This window comes from Podarcis filfolensis (genome assembly GCF_964270895.1).
Source record: "Podarcis filfolensis genome assembly, chromosome: 1".
NCBI lineage: Eukaryota > Metazoa > Chordata > Lepidosauria > Squamata > Lacertidae > Podarcis > Podarcis filfolensis.
The window spans coordinates 46,533,178-46,551,087 of NC_139604.1; the positions used below are offsets into that span (position 1 = coordinate 46,533,178).

The 17,910-nt window shown below is 41.8% G+C and overlaps 1 protein-coding gene across 22 annotated transcripts in view; it reads left to right on the forward strand.

Moving 5' to 3' along the window:
- CLASP1 (cytoplasmic linker associated protein 1) overlaps positions 1–17,910 on the forward strand; it is a 163,330-nt gene that overhangs the window by 58,410 nt on the left and 87,010 nt on the right. For 16 of the 22 annotated variants that reach the window (XM_083584369.1, XM_083584380.1, XM_083584388.1 and 13 more), the window contains exons 7-8: positions 1,900–1,997; positions 2,639–2,706. In XM_083584369.1, the coding sequence (XP_083440495.1) occupies positions 1,900–1,997; positions 2,639–2,706 (166 nt within the window). The other 6 variants (XM_083584378.1, XM_083584381.1, XM_083584383.1 and 3 more) reach the window with 3 other exon arrangements.

The following is a 17,910-nucleotide window of genomic DNA, read 5'->3' on the forward strand; positions in this document are numbered from 1 at the left end:
GTTCATGTCCTCTCGCCGTCAGAAGTTGGTGGAATGCTTATGGCCAGTTGTAGGAGTCCAAGTTCCAGAACTCTGCCGGTGAGCAGTTGTACTCTTAGGCAGTGGCAGTTGAAAAGGCATAGGTGAGTTATTTGGGCAGAGGGGAGGGTCCACAACCCTGCCTCCAGGTTCACTCCCTGAGTCTCTGGGCTGGCCAAGAGGCAGAGTCTTCTTTCTCCATGGTCTTCCCACACAGTACTTCTCCTTTTACCCATTGTTGCCATGGAGATAGGGAGATCCCTGAGCCATGCTTGGTCAGGGGGGTAGAAGAGGAGCAATGTAGAAGAGCTGGCATGGGAATGGGAGGGAAATATAGCTGGTGGGATGGATGTGGATTCGGCCTAGAGGGAGCAAGGAAGAATGGAGGGTTGGTTTTCGAAATGCAATTTGCTGTGGAAAGAAAGGCTAGAGAAGGAGAGGTTAGATCTAGTAACACAATTTTTTCTTAACATTTTGTGTGCATAATTCCCTGATTCATTTTGGATCTTAATCTGATCCTAAGATAGGGCTGTCCCTTTGAAAGAGTGTTCATGCCTTTGAAAGAGTGTTCAGTGCTGGCCAAAAGCAAGCAGCCATGTCAGTTTGTTAAAACAAAATTAACATAAAATGAGCCTTTTTATTAAAAGCGACTGCTGCTCGCCGTGTGTTATACAAGCTTTCAAGTGGCACCAAACTCTTCCTCGAGCTGAAAATACTAGGGAACATCTTTTAAATGGATGGAGGGTTGGGAATACATGCTTCGTTGTCAGGACTTGAACCTGCTGAATATGAAACCTAAGGTACACCAGGAAGGGATTTAAACTGGTATGCCACACCACTGCCCTCTTGATACGGAAGAAAACTGGCTTCAGGGAGACCAGCAAGGAAACCTTTTTAAACCAGTGGCTCAGAATATAACTGACTGGTCTCTGTACCAGTTTGCTCACTAGTCTTTGTAAACTGCTGCTGTTCCCTGTGATAGATTACTTTTGCTTCTGACTTGCTTGGCCTTAATCCCACTCCCAATTTAAATGAATTGAGCCCTGGTGATTCTTCCTCTGTCTGCAAGAGGTGATGAGTTCGATCTACCTGTAAGATTGAGAAGGATGCCAGCCAACCAAAGGATTGAGAAACTCCAGATTTTTTCTCTAGTGTGAGCCTTAAGGAGACTATCTAAAAGGGGTGGGGGTGGGGTATGACACCAGTGGCTCTCCGTTTGCTGTTGAATTGCAAGTCCCATCATCCCTGACCATTAGCTGTGTTGGATGAAGCTAATGACAGAATCTATCAACTTTGGGAAGGCCATAGGCTCTCGAACCCTGATCTTGCCATAATATGACTTTAGAAGCTTGTGCATCAGGCTCTGGGTGAACATACCAGCTTGTGTTGGCATCTGTATTAGTGGCCATCAGGATGCTATCATATGCTTACAGGAAAAAAATATGTGTTCCTGTTTATATTACTCAGCTGCCAAAGTGGTGGCCTATTATCTACCAGATTTCTTCCCTTGGGAAGTTCAGAGGGGTTTGTTTTCATAACTGTGTGAAAAGCTTTTGTTCTTAAAAATTTGAGGTCAAAACTAGACATGGTCGAGGTCTCTGCTCCTCTCTTTTCCTTATGGATTAGTCATATTATTTCCCTGCTTTTCTGGCATCAGCCAGTGACATAGAACAGGTGCAGAGGAATGAAACAGGTAAGTCTGAGTGAACATTATTGGGGGAAAGGGGGGGGGGATTTGACATGAGTCAGGTGTGTTCCTATATGTAATTCTGCCTAGACCTGGACAGCAATATTGACAGTTATATAACAGTATTATTACTTTATGGATTTATCTAATTGCATGTATAAAACTTTCCCCCTATTCTTTTCTTGGATCTTTAGGTTCGCGATGCAGCAATAAATAGCCTAGTAGAAATCTACAGACATGTAGGTGAACGTGTAAGGGCTGATCTCAGCAAAAAAGGATTGCCACAGTCTCGGTGAGTGAAGAGTTTCTGGTTTTGATGTTCTTATTTTCCAGCGCTCTTCAGTTTCTTCCGCTGCTAAACTCTGAGCCTCCTTTTCTTCTCATCTGCTGAGTGCTATAACTGGTTGGACCTGATCCCTAGTGTTCAAAAGCCTTGAGCAAATTGGAACGATTGTAGTTTGAAAATGATGTTGTTTTGTTCAGTTGACTATAATTTGTACATTACTTGTTTTGTCTGGTAGTCTGACAATCAGGATGAATAAAGAAAATCTCAGAATTATGATGTGGACTTGAAAATTGTGAGATTTGAAAAGTTAGCATCTTTGGGAACATTGTCAGCTGTGCTTAACTATAAGGACTGCACACCTGCTGTTTTAATAAATGAGAAAGCTAAGATTGTAGAATGTACTGAACTTTTTCTGGAATAATGTAATTCACAGCTTGTATGCACTTCTGAGGTGTACCCTTTTTTCTTGTTCATTTAACACCTATATCTGACTAATGAAGGAAGAGTTTTTTCTTTCTTTCATTAAAGTTAACAGCACAAATATACTTTGGTTGATATCAGCGAACCTTTGCCAAAGTCTGCATTCTCAGTTGGAAGTTTTGCAATGTTGATTTTTCAGTTGTTTTATCTTCCCTCTTGCAAACTAGGTTGAACATCATTTTTACAAAATTCGATGAGGTCCAGAAATCAGGAACCATGATCCAGGGATCAGGTGGTGAGTAGAAATATTGTTTTTGCTTTCTTATAAGATGAAATCAGTGGTTTAGAAAAATTGTACCCTTTATCCAAACTTCAATAAGTTGTGGTTAAGACCTGTTTGAAATTAGTGGGATGAATGAATAACAAGTAAATGGGTTTGTGTTTCTATTTTGTGATTGATGTATCCTATTCTTTTATTGCCATTAAAAACGGAGCATGCAAGTTGCTTTCAGAACTACTGAAAAGGAAGATGGTGTATTTTAAAAAGCATCACATTGGTTAGGCTGGGGCCAAAGGGGTTTTGAACAGAAGCCTGAGTGAATTTTCATTCTGAGATTAATAGCTCTATATGAAAGCAACAAGACACTTTGTGTTAGCATTCATATACTGTATATTCCTATTTTGTGGCTGAAAGTTCTGCAGCTGTAAAGTTATCGATTCAATATTCCTTTTATTTCATGTGTTGTTGTAGCCTTCAGCCAGCCTGGCATAGTAGCAGAGCTTGTTCTTTCAGTATCATATTATGAGGGGACATGGTCAAATTCTAAAGTGAACACTGGAGAAGCTATGTTGCTAGTAGCCCATTGCTTTCGCCTGAGAGGAAGCTGGACATTGTTCAGAGGTCATCACATGGCTATGTCTGGAGCAGATCTTCCCAGCTTGTGCCTGTTTTCGGTGTAAAATGCAAACAAGCATTATATTATACATAGTGTTGGTGTCTGATGCAGTCTTTGAATGTCAGTAGATTAGTGTGTGATTTAACAATTAGTTTTTTGGGCAGCTGTCTGTGTGGGTTGACAGTAACCAGCATCAAATAGAGTTTAATGCAGTCATTCGTGAAGTCCTTAGCTCCAATAATTTTATGTTAAAGAACAGAAATATTGCATGCCTTCTAATAAATAGACTGGGTGTCCTGCAGATTTTGGGACCTTAATCTTTCATTTTCTCATATTTGCTGCTGATATTTGCCACAGTTTGTGCTGAGACGCTTTACTTCGCTGTAACATTGAGAATGCAAGTAGCTTTCATCGAACAGGATCTTCTGAACCTCTTTACACCAAGCAGCAAATAGGTTGTTGTGGTTGTTTTGCTTAATGAAGAAATATATTTGCCATCGAACACAATTTTTGGGTTTGAAGGGTTAGCTTCAGACTTTTACGCTTCCATGACCACTATAAGTAAGTTTCAGATCACAGCTGCTTTGATACTTGAGGCACCCACAGAGTTTGATGCCTTCCACTTTTCCAGAAGCAGGTTCTTTAATTGTAGAGGGAATATGAAGTAGTCAAGATCCCATTGTTATATTTTGGAATGTATTTATCCTCATTCTCTTACATCCCCATTAGAGTAATGGTCCAATTAGCTTGATTTACTTTGGAGGCTTATGAATTCATGGGGGTTCAGAACTCAATGGGGGATTATCTGGTGTCTTTGAAGGTCACCTTGGTGAAGAGGTTGCTAACTTGAGAAACAGTAGCTTTCCTTGGACCATCAGTGCAGGCGAATACAGGTGTTTCCCCCCTCTGCCGTAGATCATGATGCTCTGGTTTACGAAGAACATGAAGGGTATATGCATGGTGGCATTACTCCACTCAGATGAAACCGACTGACTTCAGAAGATGTTATTGTAACATGGTGATAGCACCTTTTGTTCCCTTTGGTGCCCATTGAATTGAATCAGATTTATATCGGATCAGTACTTAGTCAATTATGTACGAATCTCCTCGAGAAAAAAAGTAGCCGTTCTCCCCTTTGCAAAGTTATATTAAAATCTGAACAGAAAGGCAGTGATATGCGGGCTTGTTCCTTATCACTGTTTTTTTTCTAGCAGCAACATCCAACAGAGTATCTGGATCCAAAATCCCAACATAGGTTTAATTTTTTCCAGAAACAGTACTTGAAAGAAAAATTAAAGCAATGGGCATCAAGTAGCTCCTGGTGTGATATTACTAGCACCCGAGAGTTTAGAATTTGGTAACTGTATAGACTTAGAAATGCTGTTTGCACTGAACAGAAGCTTAATTTTGTTCATTGCACCTCTAATATGAAGCTTGCATCTTGGTTTTGTATAAAGTAACTATTTTGCAGAGAGAGAGAGAGATATGGATGTTATATAAATACATCCCAAGTTCTTGGAACTCACCAATACAGTGGTACCTCAGGTTACATACGCTTCAGGTTACAGACTCCGCTAACCCAGAAATAGTACCTCGGGTTAAGAACTTTGCTTCAGGATGAGAACAGAAATCGTGCTCTGGTGGCGCAGCAGCAGGAGGCCCCATTAGCTAAAGTGGTGCTTCAGGTTAAGAACGGACCTCTGGAATGAATTAAGTACTTAACCCGAGGTACCACTGTAATGGAGAATTTGCACCCCACCCTCCGGGAATGATGTTGGACTGTAACTCCCATCATTCCCGTCCATTGGCTATTCTGGGTCAGGCTGATGGGAGTTGGAGTCCAACAACACTCAGAGTGCCACAGCTTTCCCACCCCACAAATAAATGACTCGACCATTCTTTAAATATGAGAGATTTCCCCCCTCCCTCCTTCATTCAAGTCCATCAGCATTTTCCTTAAATAGATCTTAAGAAATGCCAGCATTAAGATCCTTATCCACGGGGGCTTTGTTTTTAAGCTTTAATAGTATTATGAATAAAATGCCAGTTGGTGGGGGTAAATTGCAACTTGAAGTGGGCTTTACTTTATATAAGAGGAAGGAGGATTTCATCTTGTGGATATGCTGTTGGTTGCTAAGTTACGAGGAGGTCTTTTCAGTCCTTCATAGCCAGAAAATGGAGCAAAGCTGCACACTGGATTTCTCAGTGGTTCTTAGCACTGTACATATTTGTGTGAGTGTGTCTCTTGTTTTACCTATAATTAATCAGTCTCTGGATGCAGAAATTGAAAGTTCTTCCTTCACCTCAGGGTTTCAGAAAGAATCAGAATTACTATTTTTTTCTGCTTTTTGTAATTCCTTGGATGTGCTTCCACTTTTCATAGAAATGTATCCCCCCCCCTTTCAGCACAAGAGAGCCAAAACTCCAGGCATGCCCATTCCTGTGGTATAGTGTGTGGATCTTTAATTAAATATAAGATGCAGGAAGGGAGTGTCTTTGGTTATAAATTACTCTATAGAACCAGTCCCTTTCCATGTGAATATAGTTTTAATGTTGCAGATTCCCAGTCCAGTGAAAATGAAGCACAGAGCAGACACTTTCTATTGGACTTGATGGTGGTGATGATGTTTATGTTCCCATCTTTAGTTGTTAGTTCTCTGTGTGTTAGCTTTGTGGTTTTGACTCATAATTCAGTTGTGGCAACTTATTTATCATTTTCTCTAGTGCCCCACGAGGCAGCGCTCCCGTTAGGTGTGTGAGGTAGAAGTTAATAGCAGGACATTTGAAATGTGGTATAATTCATGCTCCTTTAATCAAGAAAGCAGCTGTTCAATGCCAAAGCCAGACCAAATAAGTTGACTTCACTATCCAGAGCTGCAGTTCCAACATAGCAAGAAACAGGGATGATGGAGGTACATTCTTACTTTCAATTTGATGCTGCAACTTCCCTTTTCCAATTAAAAAGAGGCATTTCACCAGTCTCTCCCATTATGTCTAAACCAGGAAACTGAGCTTTCTTTGTTATTCTGCTGTGTTGAGTGATGTGCAGAGGCCACATCTGCACTGTAACATTTAAAGTAGCACCATACCATTTTAAACAGTAATGGTTTCCCCTAAAGAGTCATGGGAAACATAGTTTAAGGGTCCTGAGCAGGCATAGGCAAACTCGGCTCTCCAGATGTTTTGGACTACAATTCCCATCACCCCTGACCACTGGTCCTGTTAGCTAGGGATGATGGGAGTTGTAGTCCCAAAACATCTGGAGAGCCGAGTTTGCCTATGCCTGATCCTGAGAGTTGTTTGGAGACCAGTATTCTCTTCACAGAGCTATAATTCCCAGTGTTCCCTGGGGAAGAGAGTTTGCTTGTTAAACCACTCTGGGAATTGTAGCGTGATACAGCTTCGGAATTACAGTGCAGATGTGGCCACAGTCCTCTTGGTTCAGATTTAACAAGGAACTCTGGCTTACTGCAAACCAGGAATGGAGCAGCAAAGATGGTACGCAACAGGAAGAAGTAGCTTGAGGGGTCTGGTAAGGGAGGAGGGCTCTGCCCAAATGGCTGTTCCTGGTTTATGAAGCCGGGAATGATAATCAGAACCAGGCCCATTAGAAATTTCAGCATAGGTGGCACATCAAAGGCCATACTGAGGAAAAGGATGGACTGCCTAAGGTGAAACAAAAAGAGCTTGCTTGCTTGCCTGTATTGACTCTCTTGCAATGTGGAGCTAAGGGAGTTCCTGTGTCTTACAGCCCACTCAACACAAAACACCAGAGACATAAAGCAGGAAGTTAATGCCTGGAAGTCCCACCTTCCCCTTTTGGTACAGTTTGGACCAGGCATAGGCAAACTTGGCCCTCCAGATATTTTGGGACTACGACTCCCATCATCCCTAGCTAACAGGACCACTGGTCAGGGATTATGGGAATTGTAGTCTCAAAACATCTGGAGGGCCGAGTTTGCCTATGCCTGGTTTGGACTGTGGCGGCTGCAAAACTTTCCTGATTAAAACTCCATTGCAATGTCGCCAAGCCTGGTCTTGCAGCACCCAACGTTCTGGAAACCGAGCCCCTCCCTCCTGCATAACTTCCAGCACATCAGCAGAGGGTATAACTGAAAAGGTGACTGTGGTTGTTTTGTATCCGTTAAAGCAAGCCGCTTATAAACTCAGAACTAGGAAACAAAATTGGATACTTTTAATTTTCTTGTAACAGGGCATTTATGTTTTGGTTAGGCAGAGAGGTGTGTAGGTGTGTCTCTGTTCTGGATCTTGCCATGGAATTTATGGGATACTTATTAGGAGTTCTGGAAAAAAAGCAAATACTAAAATATGCATAACTTAACACTTTTATTGAAAGATGCCTATTTTTTTGAGGGGGGGACCCCATACTCAGTTGCAGAACTGTGTCTGGGTTTGTTTGTTTTTAATACAGGATTACAATTCCTGAATGCATTAGTGGCTTCCCTTTGAGTTAAAATTTATTGAGATTTCCCTTAATCAGCCAATGACGGGAATGGTACCCAGAGGGTTCCTTGTGATCTGCATCTGTTGAAATTGGTTAGGCTTTCCAATGCTCTGGTGAAAAGCATCATTATAAATAACATTTTTTAAATCCCTCTGGTTGCTTCTGCTGGTTTTCTGAACAGAGATGTGAAAGAGCTGGGGGGGCGGGGGAGAGAATGCTTCCTTTCTGTTGAATCCTGTTGTACATGCAGAGAGAGATTGTGCTGAAAGGAGCTAGCACCGCTTTTCCAACTGCAGAGGAGGCTTTTATTTTGGAGGAGTGTAGCAGTTGTTTCTCATGCTGGGTCAAAGAGGGTGGAGAGTTAACTCCTGTTTGAGTTGATGCTTGCACTGTAGGACTGCTTTCAGATCCAGCCCTTGTCTAGCATCACAGGACTTCTGCAGATCATGACTGCCAGCAAAGGTAGGCATTTTGCTTAACAAACAAGCAGGCAGCATGTATATATATATATATATGCTACAGACAACTGAGCCTGTTTATGCCATCAGAAGTTATTTTCTCCTGACAAATGGATTTTTCCCTGCCATCCCCCCTGCTAGAGGCATTATCACCATGTAAAAAAGTTTAGGCAAATGGCATCTCTTCATTAGATATGGAGGGGATTTTTTATGCTGTTTGTTTTAAGTCTCTGTATAGGAATACAGATAAACTGATCTGGAATATTGTAATCATATTTCTAGGGGCAAAATGCCTTGTAATGTGTGTGGATGCTTGTTGGTATGTTTGTGTGTCGCACGGGCATTAGAAGACAGGCAGATTTGGTTAGGGGAAGAAAAGAAGAAATCAGTAGTACAGTAGCTTATGGAAGGCTAACAGCACAATCCTACTATACATGTTTATTTGGAGGCAAGTCTCACTATATTCAGTGGGACTCGCTTCCTAGTTAAGTGTGTTTAGAATTGCAGCCTTCGTCACAATAATTGTTTAGGCACAATACGTTTGGGAAGCAAAAGTGAATGACAGCTAAGAGCCTGCTTCTGTTTTCCTAACAGCCTAATTCCGCAGCAGCAAGAAATGTATGTTGAAGTGGGATGCATAGTAACATAGCAGAGATGGGGGTTGGGGTGATGCTGAATCACCTGCAATCTTGTGAAGCATTAATTTACAGGGAGACAGAGACCGCTGCTTTTCTCTCTGGGGGAACCATTTGCATTAGCCATCTTTGACTTAACTGTGTTTGTGCCGTTCTCTCCACACTCTTTCCAAAGACTGGCAGGTGTTTTTCTGTGAAAACAAGGCTTTCTCTGCTGCCGTTAAAAAAATCTTGTTGGTAAAGCATGATTCACTTGTGTTTAAACAGATTAAAGGTAAGGGAGGAACTGAAGTATTGTGGCTGATAAGGGATGCAAGACACAAAACTTTGCTGCCTATCAGTTCCTTTCTGTTGCCTATTTTATCTTGAAGGGATCTGCTCTTAATGTTTTAAGGAGATGTAAACTGGAGCTTCTAAATTGGTTACAACTCTTATCTGTTAACTGTTACCCTAGGCAGTAAAATTATATGATTACATTATCTCAGTGCAGGTGATATTTGAACCTGTTAAAGTAATGGTAGTTAGCTTAATGACGCAGGAAGATAATGCATTCAGGTCCATTGCTTGAAATGGGGGGAAAAGGTTATAGATTGTTTCTTTTCAGCAGGATTAATAACACTGAACAGTTTTTCTAGTATGATTAAGAATCTAGCAGTATAATTAGCTATGAAATAGCAAATGTGTTGTTTGCTCCAATCACTTCCTTTAATTCCTAGTACAGTATAAATCTGCTCAAGTTGGGTATTATGTTAGAACAGGGAAGTGATGGAAATATTCATGACCCAGAGGAAGTTTGGAGAATAAAATAATTAGCATTGTAAACCTTTTGCTTTGCCACTGCTTCAGTAACGGTCTCTTCCATCTCCTCTCACTGCCCGGCTGCTTTCTTAGGCTGCAATCCTGTGCATGCTTATCCAGTACTAGACTCTCCTGAACTCAGTGGGACTGACAATCTCTAGGATTGCACAGTTTGCATTTAAGAACAAACCCGACCCTACCTTCTGAAACATCCTGATATTGTAACTTTTGGATTTGCAACCACAATTCTCAGACACAATGCCCCTGCAGGACTGTGTTTCGTGTTGTAAAACCTATTGGAGGTGGTTCTTTCATGCTTTCCTGGTTGCCAAATGATTGGTCGTATGGCAGTGGAAAGACTGATTTCTGGGACACTCCCCCCCCATTCCTTATATCAAGGGATATCCATTTCTGAACTGTCGTCATTTTGATGGCAGTGTCTTGCCATCAAACACTTTTCTGCCATATGGAAAGTTTATAATGATCTTTATTTATTAGATTTGTATCCCTCTTCCTCCCCAAAGTGCTCCCGGGGCAGTTAACGGCATAAAAACTGATGAAACCATATCCAATAATCAAAGTGACAGTTATGAAAGCAACAGTGCCTAAACATACACTTCCCATTCAAAAGAGCTGGACAAATAAAAATGTGTTCACCTAAACACGTCCAGAGAAGGGGCATCGTGTCCCACAGGAGGGGCAGAGTGCTGCAGGGGGAAAGCCCTCTCTTGTACTTGCATCCTCCTAGCTGTCCTCAGTTGTGGGACCATGAGAAGAGCCTCTTCCCCCTCACCATAAACTGCAAGTTGGGACTTCGGGTGGAAAGTGTTCCATCATCCAGTCCTTGAGTCTCAGATCATTTAGGGCTTTATATACTGGTACCAGTAACTTAAATGGAGCCCGAGAGCTCACCAGCACTCAGAATAGGAGTGACGTAAGCATTTCACTATAGGATGGCTTCACTTGTTGGAGTTTTCCTATACAGAGCTCATCTTGATGAAGTAAAATGATAACACGGGCAACCACCCGCATTATTAGGTCTGTCAGGCAATACAGAACATCCTGTGAGCGTGTATGCGAATGAGTTAGCCAAACATGAATCCCAGGTATCTTCCTTTTATGCTTCCACAGATTCCACAGTCTCTGATATAACCCTGTTTATTGCCGTAAAACGCATGTGTACACCACAATATATTTTTGTTCACTTGTTCACCTCTCAGTGTTGTCTGCTTCATCATCTAACCGTCCACATGCCTTTTAACATACAGTGGTACCTCGGGTTACAGACACTTCATGTTACAGGCGCTTCAGGTTACAGACTCTGCTCACCCAGAAATAGTACCTCGGGTTAAGAACTTCGCTTCAGGATGAGAACAGAAATCGTGCTCTAGTGGCGTCGTGGCAGCGGGAGGCCCGATTAGCTAAAGTGGTACCTCAGGTTAAGAACAGTTTCAGGTTCAGAACGGACCTTCAGAATGAATTAAGTTCTTAACCCGAGGTACCACTGTACATCTCAAGCAGAAATCTTGGGCAAACATGCCTTAGTTTCTACCTAAAGGGCCCATAAATAGCTGGTTTGCTTCATACAGGAGCTATCAAAATAGAGGTCTTACTTTCCTATAGCAAAGATGCCTACATCAGCCATCAATAAAATAAAATAAAATAATAAAATAAAATAAAATAAAATAGTAGTATACAGGGGATTGGTCAGGTGTTCCCCAAACCCTAGCCTAGACTTTGAACCACTAAGCTTGCAATCCTGTGCACACTTGCTTAGAAGGAAGCCTCAGAAGAGGGATTTACTTCTGAGTAAGAACAAGAACTGGCTCAAAGGCAGATGTCATGTGCTCATCCTAATGCATCCAGAATAACTCTTTTCTAACTAAATACTGCTATGTTGTCTTGTTTGAGCTTTCTTAAATATGCATGATTATTGTTACATGTTCATCTTGTGAATTAGTGCAAATTCCTATTCTGTAGTGAATGGAAGCCTCTCTCTTTTTATAGCGCTAATAGATATAAACAAGTACTGTCTAATGGATGTCTTGTTTGCCTACAGAAAGAATGAATCATACCCCTCTGTATCACCAGAGGAATCCTATTGCTGTGCTGTTCTAAGCAAAGTGAATCTCTTCCTTGTTTTCTTCTCTAGGACTAGACAGTAATGAATAATGCTTCCTCACTTTATTTGCATGCACAGTCTCTAGTGAGTTCACTATATAATGCAGGACATTAGGGAGGAACACTGCCAGTAATTCAATTCCACTCCCCTCGCTACTGACCTACTCTAAGCTATGTGACAGCCACGATCCCATTGTTCTGTGTAACATGTAGTCAGCAAGATCTTACAAAATGTACTCAGTAATGTTCAACAAATGTAGTCCTGCTAAGAAATGAGATTTCTCTATCCTATATTACCTTTTCTCGTAGTTATGTATTACCACTACTACTACTACTATTAATATTATTACTTATTAAATTTGTATACCCCTCTTCATCCGTAGATCTCAGGGCGGTTCACAACATAAAATTACAATATAAAAACCGCAAAATGCATAATAAAAATAAGAACAACAACATGTAGGGTCAAGGAACAAGTTCTGTGGGGTCAGATCCAATATTTCCTCTGACTCTCATTAACTGATTTCATGAGGATTAATTAATAACGGAAGTACAAATATTTTAGAGCTCAAACCTCCATGCTGAGGACGATTCATGGTGATGAGTGTCAGTGACAATGATCCACAAGAATGGATACTGCACCAGACAGAAATCACTCATTGGCTTGGAGTGACTCCGAAAGAAATGTGCAGCAATGATTATCAGTCCTATATTCTCCTAATTAGTCTATCATCCTTTATCTTACTTTCAGCAACTGTAGTTTTAAAAGCAATAGCTAATTATTGAAACAGTATGGATCATTTAATGAGCATGGTGTCATAGAGCTACTTTGGTGCTGCAAATGCAACGAATATAAACTAATATATGTTTAAACTGTCATCTATGTAGTCGTTTTTCATTCCATCCATTGTTGTTTCTGTAAAGTGCAGTGCTATATTGATGATGATGATACTTTTATTATTTATACCCTGCCCACTCTGGGCGGCTTGCAGAATATCTTAAAACATAATAAAAACATAAAGCGTTAAAAACCTCCCAATGCAGGGCTGCTTTCAGATGTCCTCTAAAAAGTTGTGTAATTCTTTATTTCCTTGACATCTGAAAGGAGGGCATTCCACAGGGAGGGCACCACTACTGAAAAGACCCTCTGCTTGGTTCCCTGTAACTTTGCTTCTCGCAGTGAGGGAACCAGCAGAAGACCCTCAGAGGAGGTCCTCATTTTCTGGGCTGAGCAATGGGAGTGGAGACGCTCCTTCAGGTGTGCTAGGCCAAGGCCGTTTAGGACTTTAAAGGTCAGCACCAACACTTTGAATTGAATTGGAAACATACGTCCTGGCGGCCACTCCCAGTCACCAGTCTAGCTACCGCATTCTGGACTAGTTGTAGTTTCCGAGTCACCTTCAAAGGTAGCCCCATGTGGAACGCACCGCAGTAGTCCAAGTGGGAGATAACCAGGGCATGCACCACCCTGACGAGACAGTCTGCAGGTAGGGTGTCATCCGACGTACCAGATGGAGCTGGTAGACAGTTGCCCTGGACATAGAATTGACCTGTGCCTCCATGGACAGCTGTGAGTCCAAAATGACTCCCAGGCTGCATACCTGGTCTTTCAGGGGTACAATTACCTTATTCAGGGCTAGGGAGTCCCCCCCTGTCCCCCCAAACAGTACTTCTGTCTTGTCAGGATTCAACCTCAGCCATCCATCCTCCAACTGCCTCCAGACATTCTCACAGGACCTTCACCACTCTAACAGGTTCTGATTTGAAGGAGAGGTAGAGCTTACTCTTACTCTTATTTTACTTATAAACCGTAATTGCACTCATTTGAAGCAGAATTGGATCCACTGCCTTTATAGTGCAAGTCATGGAAAAAGACAAAGCAAGATGTACAAGGATTTATTTGGAACTCGACTCAGCTTCGTTGATTCATGCTCAACCTTGAACTTAGTGAGATCTCCTCCGCTGTCCTTCTGTCTCATGCAAGTGAACATTAGTTGTGCAACTTTGTATCATTTTGCCGCAGATTATTTTGACAAAGTGTTGCCTTTTCGTTCTCTGGTTTGTAAAGAAGTGATCAAAAGTAATTACAGGCATATTTCTCTCTCTCCATCTGGTTGAATCGAAAAACAGCATGGGAGTTTTCTTAGAGCTAAAAATACCAAGTGCAATAAATTCTCATTAGCACTGCTGGGCGAAAATAGCACAGAATTCACAGGTCTTGTGGAGCAGGTGTAGATAGACCAGGATTTTATTTTACTGCATAGCCACAGGGTAAAATTTATAAGCAGAGTTCATGAGCCCTACTATGGAGGTGCTGAAGTAGATGACTGATAAAGCTCTTCCTATGTACACTCCGTAGACCCCAAAAGTAGATACTTCACATACTTTTAAGGCTGTAATCCTCAACACTCTCTTATAAGATGATGAGTCCTATTAAATTGAGTGGGACACAATTATGGGTAAGCAGATGCCTTCAGTGCTGCTTTAGTCATTAACTCGGGACGATTGCAGATATTGATCAGCCTAAATAACACTTTTATTTGGCAAATTTATAAAGTTTACAGCTTTCAACATCGTAGATCTTAAGCTCACATGCAAATCTTCAGAATAATACAAATGTGAAATGTCTGAAATGGGGGGGGGGGAGGAATAATTCAGTGAGCTCATGCTGCAGCATAGCCTCACGGAAACCAGTGGCTTTAGGTAAATATAACTGGTTACTGAATTTCCCATGTCTTACTATTTAAATAAAATATTTTCTCCTCAAAAGTTGGCCCTTACCTAATTTTTTCCTGGTTCTTGGCTGGTAGGTCTTGTGATGCTGCTTCTGCTTCTCGTTTCTTTTTTTTTGTAATTATGGCCTTTAAATTTAATTTTAGCGGCATTTATGTGCCTGTTTTTAAATTAGATTGTTCATTGCCCTGAGCACAGCGTGCGCACAAGTTGGGAGTATTTTACATAAATAAATTTGACAGAATAAAGTCAGCTTCCTTGTGAGTCACATTTTTTTATTTCCCATCACTTAATATATATTTTTTTGAGAAACAAAAAACAGCACACAAATATATGCAGCCTGATGTGGTATGCTGAATCTTCTGACTGTGTCATAGAGAGGCTGATGCAGTTCTGGGTATGATTAAACCTTCTGCTGTTTCATTGCTGTGATGAGAGTCTACTTTATTGTTATTATTTACTTAAAACAAGCTACTAACAGAGAATCTGACAGTGTCTACAACTTTTGCTCCTGTAAAGCTACATCTAAAATCAAAGTGCTCTTAACCATCTGTGTTTAAGTCTAGCAATTAGTTTTATGGCTGAAATATGCACAGGAGACAGATTTGTTTGAGAGCTTCCTAACTTTAGTACAGCTAGATGCATTCAACTGGGAGTGGAATAATTGGGGTCCTATATAATGGTGCTGTGCTATACAGTGGTACCTCGGGTTACATACGCTTCAGGTTACAGACTCCGCTAACCCAGAAATAGTACCTTGGGTTAAGTGCTTTGCTTCAGGATGAGAACAGAAATCATGCTGCAGCGGCGCGGCGGCAGCAGGAGGCCCCATTAGCTAAAGTGGCGCTTCAGGTTAAGAACAGTTTCAGGTTAAGAACGGACCTCCAGAACAAATTAAGTACTTAACCTGAGGTACCACTGTATATGTATTTAAAAGCACAAATGCTGCAAATGCTGACCCTGCGCACAAAAAAGCACTTGGTCACGAAGCAGTTTCTTTGGTGGGTTGTACTAAACTATTTGCATTTCTTCAATATGGTTTATGTTTAGGGATAATCAGTTATTCTACATCTAGCTAAGTCTCGGTTGAGGACTTGATGCCATTTGGCAAGTATGGCTGCTAACATTGAAGAGGCAGTTTCCAGTGGTGATCACACTGCTTAAAACAGCAGTAAAGCTCACTGTGCATGTATAACATATTAGAATAATTAGATATGCCCATGTTCTTCTTCCTAGAAAGCATAACCCTTCTAGTTCCTTCCTGTGCAATTTAGTTTCATAAATTGCATGCAGGACCAGGGGGTGAACATTAATATTTCAAAAGAGAACTGCAATTGCTGCATTATCAGAAGTTGTAAATGTCATTTATTATGTGCATCCTAGGGAAATGCTGGTGTCCGTTTGGTCCTTTTAAAAAGGGAATACAGCAGTATCTTATACTCGTCCTTCTCCCCTTCCGCCTTTGCCCTTACAACTGAAAAAATTTCTGAAGCCTCTCCCCCACCCTTTCATGTATTCAGGGAGAGTTGGTCCAAGTTGGAATGCAATTCTCATAGACCAACAGGTCTATGTCCAACAGGTCAATTGTGATCTACTGGCAGATCCCTGCAATGTTTTGGTAGATCGTGGTCGATCTCTGGGTCCCTTTCCTCTGCATTGGTAAATCTGACTCCTGCCCCTCCCCCTCGTCCTGCCCTCCATTGTTGATTGAACTCAGGAAGGGAAGACCTCTGTGTCGCTATTTTCATCCACAGTGATGTTTTTGTGAGTGTCTTAACCCCAACTTCCCTTGCCTCCCCCCACAAACGGATCTCCCCTCCCCAAGGAAGCCTGCACCTTAACCCCCCCCCAAATGGGGTTTTCCGCCTCCCAAAAAAGCTCAACAACTTTGAGCTGAACCCCTAAAAAAAGGGGGTAGATTACTGCCAGATTTTAATTCTGAAATAGATCGCAGTCTGTTGGGAGTTGGCCACCCCTGTCATAGACACTTAGAGGGAAGAAGAATAAAGCATGGCCTTTTAAATTGCCGTACTCTCTGGAACCCCATCAGTCTCTCCGTCTCCTCACCCAAGAAGGGGGTATTAATGACCAGGCAGTAGTTTTTGTAAACCCAGGGGTCTAGGGTGGGATTCTTCAAAAGTGGATGTATTACCGCCTGTTTAAGGGCAGTAGGCACAACTCTTATCACACAAGAAGTGCTCACCACACCCTAGTGCAACACAATCGAGCTCCCTGCCTGCTGCAGAGAGGGGATACACCCTTGCAAGCGTCCTCCCCACACCATAAGGCTGCAATAAACTGAAACTGATCCCATAATGTATCAGAAGGCCCTGCGCTGGACTCCTCGACTGGGGTTTCAACACGGCACTAGGCACTGCAGGGCCTAGTGACTTTGTTTTCATAGGGCCATGCAAGCAACTCACACCATGCAAACTGGGTGTTGCAAAGGTCCACCCGCTACTTCTAATCTGACTAGCCTCTGGACCACCCAAAAGAATTCTGTTGGACAGCTCTCGGGGAGGTTACAAAGTAATTGTTCTTCACCTTCACTGCCTCTTGTTAGGTTACATGATTCTATCTGCCAAGTATCTGGCCAGGTTCAGAGTGAGCTTTCCACCGCTTGCACTCTGGTCATCTCCTAGCCTGCTTCATAGGCCACAGCTCCATAGTAAACCAAGGGAGGGTGTGGGTTCTGCAGCAGTGGGGCAAACCCTTGGGAGTGATCATGCTTCTCTCCCCCCCCCCCCCCCGTCTCACCATCCCAAGGTGAGACCAGGGAAAAAGGTAGAAACCTTCTGCATTTGAGATAGTGGAGTCTGTGCTTGCTAGGCCATTTAGGCGCAGCTGTCTACTCCCTTTCCTGCACTGAAAGCAGCTTGCTGAGTTTGGCTGAGGTCATTGAGGCTTCTTTCCATAAAATGTACTTACCAAAAAAAGTAATTGTAGAAGTGGACTTGTTTCTGAGGGGTTAGAAGCCACTGCAACTGATTGCATCAGTGCAGTAATCCAGAATCATGTAGCTGGTTTAAAATAACACCTTGGGTGTTAATTATTGAAAAACTTTCCTCTGTCTACCTGCTTTTAGGATTATGTTACCATCGTGGGATATCGATGTCCATTTCACTGTAAATGTATGGAATTTTTCTCCTGGGTAATTTTTAAATATATTGTGTAGTGCTTTTTTGACACATTTTTCAAGGTTTATCTTTGATAGGTAGAAGAAGATAATATGAAATATTTTCTTCCTATCAGGAGTATTTTTTTCTACATTGTGAAGTTTTAGTGGTCTAGCTTATGTGGGAGTGGACAATTTTCCTCAGTGCATTAGAGCTTTTATGTCATGCGCTCTTTATTCAGTAATCCAGGAAATATGGTGCTAAGGAGCCAATGGTT